Genomic DNA, 9,139 nt, shown 5'->3' with positions numbered 1-9,139 from the left:
TAAATCCATGTAATATAGCCTACACCTTAACAATAAATCCATGTAATATAGCCTACACCTTCACAATAAATCCATGTAATATAGCCTACACCTTCACAATAAATCCATGTAATATAGCCTACATCTTCACAATAAATCCATTATTTATTACAGACAGGTCTAAAGAAACATGATATGAAGAAAATGTAGTCTATTTCAGAAGAACAGAATAGCATACTCTGAGTTGTTCTTATGTTAGGTCCTGATCTGGCTATGCCATATGGCTATCATTATGTGATCTTGTAGACATTGATTCAGCTTTGAAGTAGCCTGTTCTCTACGAATAGAGCAGAGACTGGGAGTAGCCTGTTCTCTACGAATAGAGCAGAGACTGGGAGTAGCCTGTTCTCTACGAATAGAGCAGAGACTGGGAGTAGCCTGTTCTCTATGAATAGAGCAGAGACTGGCAGTAGTCTGTTCTCTACGAATAGAGCAGAGACTGGCAGTAGCCTGTTCTCTACGAATAGAGCAGAGACTGGCAGTAGCCTGTTCTCTACGAATAGAGCAGAGACTGGCAGTAGCCTGTTCTCTACGAATAGAGCAGAGACTGGCAGTAGCCTGTTCTCTACGAATAGAGCAGAGACTGGCAGTAGCCTGTTCTCTACGAATAGAGCAGAGACTGGCAGTAGCCTGTTCTCTACGAATAGAGCAGAGACTGGCAGTAGCCTGTTCTCTACGAATAGAGCAGAGACTGGCAGTAGCCTGTTCTCTACGAATAGAGCAGAGACTGGGAGTAGCCTGTTCTCTACGAATAGAGCAGAGACTGGCAGTAGCCTGTTCTCTATGAATAGAGCAGAGACTGGCAGTAGCCTGTTCTCTACGAATATAGCAGAGACTGGCAGTAAGTAGCCTGTTCTCTACGAATAGAGCAGAGACTGGGAGTAGAGAATCCCCCCACATGAACAGAAGCTTCGGAGCCTTTTAGCTGTCGGGAAGAGGGTCCAGAAAAGTGAGATCCATAGCCACTCCATATTAGAATACCTATTCAGGACAACAGCATTTCTTCCCCACTTAACCTCCTTTCTCACCTCCAAAATGAAACGTTAGTTCTTGAAGAATTTGATGATTCTAGATCCTGCTGGATGTAATGTATTCATGGCCATCTCACCAGCCCATTAGATGTATACACTGTCTGGATGACCCTGCAGGGCACTTCATGCAAAATATTGTCCATTTCCAGCTTTGGCAGGGTAAAAAGTCATCGGTACAGTATCGTCCTGTCATCTGAACCGCGGTCCAATGTGACATTGATACTAGTTCAGTGGCCAGGCCTTGTGAAATGTCAGTACAGTGGCTCTATGTCACTTTAAGTAGCTCTATTAGCAGCAGAGTACTGTTGTAGGTTAATGGGAGTGTTACAGCTCTGGCTGGGTCTTCCTCCCAAATGGCACCCTATGCCCTGTATAGTGCACTACTTTAGACCAGAGTCAGTAGGACTCTGGCACCCTATGCCCTATATAGTGCACTACTTTTCATCATGGCTTAAGCACTATGTATGGAATAGGGTGCCATTTGGGATGCGGACTTGTTCTCTTCTCTTCTGTGATTCCCTCCTTGGGAAAGACGCCATTTCTCACTTACACAGAAAATGGCTTTTGTATAATCTCAGCTGCAACTGACAGTCAGCCAGACTGGCACACAATACATGTGAACAAGATAGGAGAGGAGAGGAGAGGAGAGGAGAGGAGAGGAGAGGAGAGGAGAGGAGAGGAGAGGAGAGGAGAGGAGAGGAGAGGAGAGGAGAGGAGAGGAGAGGAGAGGAGAGGAGAGGAGAGGAGAGGAGAGGAGAGGAGAGGAGGAGGGAGAGGGGGAGGGAGAGGGAGGGGGGGGGGTAGGAAATAGAGGATAGAGGAGAGGAAATAGAGGAGAGGAAATAGAGGAGAGGAAATAGTGAAGAGGAGAGGAAATAGAGGAGAGGAGAGGAGAGGAGAGGAGAGGAGAGGAGAGGAGAGGAGAGGAGAGGAGAGGAGAGGAGAGGAGAGGAGAGGAGAGGAGAGGAGAGGGGAGAGGAGAGGATAGGAAATAGAGGATAGAGGAGAGGAAATAGAGGAGAGGAAATAGTGAAGAGGAGAGGAAATAGAGGAGAGGAGAGGAGAGGAGAGGGAATAAATTAAAGGAGAGGAGAGGAGAGGAGAGGAGAGGAGAGGAGAGGAGGGAGAGGAGAGGAGAGGAGAGGAGAGGAGAGGGGTTGTGAAATAATGTCAGGAATAAATCTGTCAGATGTTTCTAAAAGGAGATCTGGTTGAAGATGGAAGGGTTAATTCAACATAGATAGTTTCATGGCAGCATAACTCTCTCAAGGTTTCTCCTCCGTCCCCTCCAGAGGTATCCAGTCAGCAGATATACTGTATCTATTGTTGATAAGGTTATTAGTCATGCTAGATGTATCCAGTCAGCGGATATACTGTATTTATTGTTGATAAGGTTATTAGTCATGCTAGATGTATCCAGTCAGCGGATATACTGTATTTATTGTTGATAAGGTTATTAGTCATGCTAGATGTATCCAGTCAGCAGATATACTGTATTTATTGTTGATAAGGTTATTAGTCATGCTAGATGTATCCAGTCAGCAGATATACTGTATTTATTGTTGATAAGGTTATTAGTCATGCTAGATGTATCCAGTCAGCAGATATACTGTATTTATTGTTGATAAGGTTATTAGTCATGCTAGATGTATCCAGTCAGCAGATATACTGTATTTATTGTTGATAAGGTTATTAGTCATGCTAGATGTATCCAGTCAGCAGATATACTGTATTTATTGTTGATAAGGTTATTAGTCATGCTAGATGTATCCAGTCAGCAGATATACTGTATCTATTGTTGATAAGGTTATTAGTCATGCTAGATGTATCCAGTCAGCAGATATACTGTATTTATTGTTGATAAGGTTATTAGTCATGCTAGATGTATCCAGTCAGCAGATATACTGTATTTATTGTTGATAAGGTTATTAGTCATGCTAGATGTATCCAGTCAGCAAATATACTGTATCTATTGTTGATAAGGTTATTAGTCATGCTAGATGTATCCAGTCAGCCAGTACAGTGTATTCGGAAAGTATTCAGACCCCTTGACTTTTTCCACATTTTGTTACGTTACAGACTTCTAAAATGTATTAAATAAATAAAAAATCCTCATCAATCTACACACAATACCCCATAAGGCACAAAGTAAAAACATTTTTTTTAAATTACATTTTTTGCAAATTTATTTATTACAAATACTGAAATATCACATTTACATAAGTATTCAGACCCTTTACTCAGTACTTTGTTGAAGCACCTTTGGCAGTGACTTCAGCCTCGAGTCTCATTGGGTATGACGCTACAAGTTTGGCACACCTGTATTTGGGGAGTTTCTCCCATTCTTCTCTGCAGATCCTCTCAAGCTCTGTCAGGTTGGATGGGGAGCGTCGCTGCACAGCTATTTTCAGGTCTCTCCAGAGATTGAGTCTAGGCCACTCAAGGACATTCAGACTTGTCCCGAAGCCACTCCTGCTTTGTCTTGGCTGTGTGCTTAGGGTTGTTCCTCTGTTGGAAGGTGAACCTTCGCCCCAGTCTGAGGTCCTGAGCGCTCTGGAGCAGGTTTTCATCAAGGATCTCTCTGTACTTTGCTCCATTCATCTTTCAATCAATCCTGACTAGTCTCCCAGTCCCTGCGGCTGAAAAACATCCCCACAGCATGATGCTGCCACCACCATGCTTCACCGTAGAGATGGTGCCATGGTTTCCTCCAGACGTGAAGCTTGGCATTCAGGCCAAAGAGTTCAATCTTGGTTTCATCAGAACAGAGAATCTTGTTTCTCATGTTCTGAGAGTCCTTTAGGTGCCTTTTGGCAAACTCCAAGTGAGCTGTCATTAGGGCTGTCAAGCAAACAACTGTCGGTCTCCCAGTAATTGACTGTTAATTAACATTAACACATGTAGCATCTCCTGGCTTCCACACAATGGCCTACAAGCCACTGATGCAGACCTTTGGAACATCTATATTTTAAAAAGTCTAATAAATCCATGTAATATAGCCTACACCTTCACAATAAATCCATGTAATATAGCCTACACCTTAACAATAAATCCATGTAATATAGCCTACACCTTCACAATAAATCCATGTAATATAGCCTACACCTTCACAATAAATCCATGTAATATAGCCTACATCTTCACAATAAATCCATTATTTATTACAGACAGGTCTAAAGAAACATGATATGAAGAAAATGTAGTCTATTTCAGAAGAACAGAATAGCATACTCTGAGTTGTTCTTATGTTAGGTCCTGATCTGGCTATGCCATATGGCTGTGGGCTACACTAGTTAATTTAGCAGATAAGATTTGCTTAGAATTGCGGGTCATTATTTTATATTATTTTATGGTATTGTTACGAACCGGCTCAGAGTTCGCAACAAAAGGGAGACAACATGGAGACAAGGAATATGAAAATATATATTTATTAAATAAAGTAAACTAAGAACAATGAACAATGGTGTGTGTAATCAGTAATCAGTAGTGTAAGTGAGTGTTTTGCATGCCTGAATGTAATAATGCAAGGTGTTGAAAGGTGCCAAAGCAAATAACCAAAAAGCCACAAAACTACCACAACAGAAATCAACCAAGGTGTCTGCATGGAGAGAGTCTCTCCAATCAATGTGGAAGAGGTCTATTTATCATGGGGACCAGGTGTTTACCATGTAGCTGACGACCCTCACAACTCCGCCCACCGGCATCCTAATAAGGAAACAAGAACAAAGAGAGAGAATACGGCAGACAGAGTGGGAGGGTCATCACAGTATGAAGAATACAATTGAACAAAGTTGAATAAAATAGAAAGGATATTTTCTCCAAACGATTTGAGGGAGTGCGCACATGCGGCAATTCTGTGTTGAGCGGTTTACAAAGAAATAGGTCCTCCTATATGCTGAATTTATATTTTAGTCATTTAGCAGACGCTCTTATCCAGAGCGACTTACAGTAGTGAATGCATACATTTCATACATTTATTTTTCCGTACTGGCCCCCCGTGGGAATCGAACCCACAACCGTGGCGTTGCAAAGACCATGCTCTACCAACTAAGCCAATTTAGAGTTATTAATGTACATTTAGTTGTTTTATAAACGTTGGGCTATATGTTTAGATTTTTAATACATTGTAAGGCTGCATGATGAGACTCTAATGATGATTTGAAAAAAGTTACTTGAAAGGCCTGAGCTCTGCTTTGCTTTTTTGCGCAGGCTGTACACACTTCATCAGTCTCTCATTCACAATTTGACAAGCACTTGATAATGCCTCGGAATTTCCAAGCAGGATCCCCTTTGTGTGCCCGTAATGCACCCTAAAATCCATGCCTTTTGTGGCCATTGGCCGTTGTGTCCTTCTCCCTGAGTGCTGCGCGCTTTGAAGCACCTCTCACTCACATGGCTCTCCATCACGTGATTGGGTCTTTCTCACAGGCTACAAGTGAAGACAGACACATCGGGGACGCAACTGCGCTTGTCCTTATCCAATTCCGATCTTATCAAAACATATAGGCCTATGGGCTAGGCTCGATGAGAAGTGATACAAACCTTATCAAAACATATGGGCCTATGGGCTACGCTCGATGAGAAGTGATACAAACCTTATCAAAACATATAGGCCAATTGGCTAGGCTACATGAGGTGTGATACAGACCTTATCAAAACATATAGGCCTATTGTCTAGGCTACATGAGGTGTGATACAGACCTTATCAAAACATATAGGCCTATTGGCTAGGCTCGATGAGGTGTGATACAGACCTTATCAAAACATATAGGCCTATTGGCTAGGCTACATGAGGTGTGCAACTAGGATTATAAAAAATTGAAAGAAAAAAAAGGCATTGTTTGATATGCTGGGCATCATTCACAAGTGATCGGCTAATATTGTCACCAATCAGACTATTCTTGATTTAGTCTTGTCTTTACATGTACTAAATAATATATTGATGTGACATTAGTTTTGATTTAGAATGGGCCATTATCATGCACCTGTATTGAAACGGGTAGGGGAAAAGAATACATCACATCTATAGCGAATAGAGAATGGAGGACGCTTTTATCCGTGGTTCATTTTCATGCCAGCCAGGTAGGCTATACTCCTGTTGTAAAGAGAAGCAATGTGCTAAATATTAGGAAAGTTGAGAAATAAATATAATAAGCTGATGGGATCCTCCTCCTCTCTTTAATTAATATTTTTAGTAGAGGCCATCACTCTGTTTGAGCCTATAGAAATGTTGCGCAACATGAGCTCATGGGCTCTCATGAAGTGTTTGATTATATATTCCATGGCATTTGCATTGATGTCAGAGTGATAAGAGGGACAATAGAGTGCTGAGTACCAGGCAGTTATCTGGTAGACTACTAATGACCAGCAGCAGCATCAGAGCTTGGAGAAGCCTAATTACCGTGACTAAATGGTCACGTGGAATTTGACTGTCTTGTGGCGGTAATATGGTCACAGCAACAACCCTAGCTCTCATGTTCCTTTTACTGAGGACGGGCTTCTGTCTGGCCACTCCATCATAAAGGCCTGATTGGTGGAGTGCTGCAGAGATGGTTGTCCTTCTGGAAGGTTCTCCCATCTCCACAGAGGAACTCTGGAGCCCTGTCAGAGTGACCATTTGGTTCTTGGTCACCTCCTTGACCAAGGCCCTTCTTCCCCGATTGCTCAGTTTGGCCAATTGGCCAGCTCTAGGAAGAGTCTTGGTGGTTCTAAACTTCTTCCATTTAAGAATGATGGAGGCCACTGTGTTCTTGGGGACCTTCAATGCTGCAGAAATGTTTCGGTACCCTTCCCCAGATCTGTGCCTCGATGCAAACCTGTCTCGGAGTTCTACGGACAATTCCTTCGACCTCATTGCTTGGTTTTTGCTCTGACATGCACTGTGAACTGTGGGACCTTATATAGACAGGTGTGTGTGCCTTCCCAAATCATGTCCAATCAATTGAATTTACCACAGGTGGACTCCAATCATCATGGGGTATTGTGTGTAGATTGATGAGGATTTTTTTATTTATTTAATCCATTTTAGAATAGGTCTGTAACGTAACAAAATGTGGAAAAAGTCAAGGGGTCTGAATACTTTCTGAAAGCTCTGTATATATTGTTGATAAGGGGACAACACTTCTGAAAGAAGGTCAATTGCACTGTTGACAAAATAACTCGCCTCGTAGACAGCCCAGTTAAAGTGATACATAACTCCAAAAATCAACGCTTATTATTACATGTTTTCAGACCTCTAAAATGATTTTCTATTTTTTGTTGAATGAGTCCATGATGTCCCACGGCTATCTGTTGTAAATGCAGCTGCGTAACTAACTATGTCCTCGTGTTGTGTTTTCCATTTCCAGCACGTTCCACCTACGGATTTGAGGTGATTCAGCCACTCCCATGATGAGGCTTTAGACAACGATGGAAGAGGGAGGAAGATGAAGAAGAAGAATGTGGTCCCTTTCTGGTTCGTCTGATGACGTCATCCCTGAAGACTCCTCCCAGAGTCTCTGTGGCCCCGACCCACAGCAGAATGACCCTTGACCTCAACCTCAGTACAGCATAGTGCCTACCAAAAAACGTTAGTAGAGAAGTCTTGTCTTTCCCAAGTCTATCTTCGATCGATACGATGTTTGTACAAAATATAACATTGAAAAGAAAAAAAGGAAGTGGAACAAAAGTTTGGCTTCGGCTGCAGGAATATGGACCCGGGGGGATTTCTTTTCTCGGAAGCACAGGCCCTTTTTTTGCCAATTCATGTTCTATAGGAAGGACGTTATCGACCACAACACATTTCCATTTTCGGAAGAGAAGATCATTAATGCATGATTGTTTTCTCTTATAATCAATTGTAACTTGTTAAAAGATGGAAACACAAACAGACTCCAAATGGAGATAGAAAATGAACTGATGAACAACGAGGGGCTAATTTTGATACCTGTAGGGCTTAGCTACTATACAACCTATAAGCAGTTTTCTAGAAGATGGTGGATTTTTTGCAGAATTGTTAGTTTTTTTTTCTTTAAACTGACCTAACCTTTTTAAGTGTATACATTGAATGGACACTGACTGACAACAATGTGGAAGTGGATCGAACAACAAGATATTTTCTGTCTGACGTGTACGGAAGACAAAAACAGTAAGATATATAGTATATAAAGTATTACAAGCACAGTTTTAGCACCAAGGGCAGAACAGTTGAAGAGCTATGCAATATATCTTTATGAAATGCATGAGTGTTACATAAATTGCAAATAGCTTTTTTATTTATGCTCCAGTCCAGTATAGTGTTGAGTACTGCTGGAACACAATGACAATCAGAACCTGTGATGTAGTGGTAACATTAACAAATAGGTGGGTAAATGCTGATCGCCGTTTGCGGCGATTAAAATAACGCTCCTCTATGCTTTCAACTCTCTTTAAATGTTCCTGCTAAAGGTAAAGGTAAAACTCTCGCACAAAAAAAAATAGAAAAAGGTACGTTTTCTGTGCGTTTCCCCTCCACTACACCACCGATCATAATGTTACCTAACTGTTCTGCAGTTAAAGGAAGGGCTCTGTTCTTTGTCTCATCACCCCTTCCATTATGTTATGCTTTGTTACCTTGTCCTGCCTCTCAACTTGATATAATGGCATTAACTTCACTTAAGAAATAACGTTTTCAGTCTTTCATATGATAAGAGCGTTTGGCTAGACTTGATTAAATACATTTTCTGTTGCTTCGATGTTTAATGAACCTTCTTTTTGGAAAGTTGTCATTGTTTCTCCTGGTATTTCTTCTCAAACCTGTGAGTAATAACATTTTACTTCCAACATTAACTTGAGCTTAAAATGAACCTTGCTAAAAGTTGACAAAATGATGTGAACCCAGTGTACACTCTAATTTAGACAGGAAACCTTCCAGTCATTATCCGTATCTGCATGGCTGCATCAAGTCAATCTGCCAAAAAACTGTTATAGCTCGCTCAAACTAAACATCCTTTTTTCAAACCAACTATACAATATTTCATCTGGGCTCGTTGTTTCCTTCAAGTTTGATTCAGAATGATTTTTTTCAGTTAAAGCCAGTGTCCTGTCCAAAG

At 41.4% G+C, this 9,139-nt stretch overlaps 1 protein-coding gene across 1 annotated transcript in view; it reads left to right on the top strand.

The window, feature by feature from the left end:
- LOC106609698 (calcium and integrin-binding family member 2) overlaps positions 1-8,776 on the top strand; it is a 42,946-nt gene extending 34,170 nt beyond the window's left edge. The window contains exon 6 of the mRNA XM_014208668.3: positions 7,418-8,776. Coding sequence (XP_014064143.1) covers positions 7,418-7,439 — 22 coding nt within the window. The 3' untranslated portion in view covers positions 7,440-8,776. The remainder of the gene's footprint in view (positions 1-7,417) is intronic.
- The last annotated feature ends 363 nt before the right edge of the window (positions 8,777-9,139 follow it).

This window comes from Salmo salar, chromosome 11 (genome assembly GCF_965601325.2).
Source record: "Salmo salar chromosome 11, fSalSal1, whole genome shotgun sequence".
NCBI lineage: Eukaryota > Metazoa > Chordata > Actinopteri > Salmoniformes > Salmonidae > Salmo > Salmo salar.
This window is presented reverse-complemented; position numbering and strand designations above follow the sequence as displayed.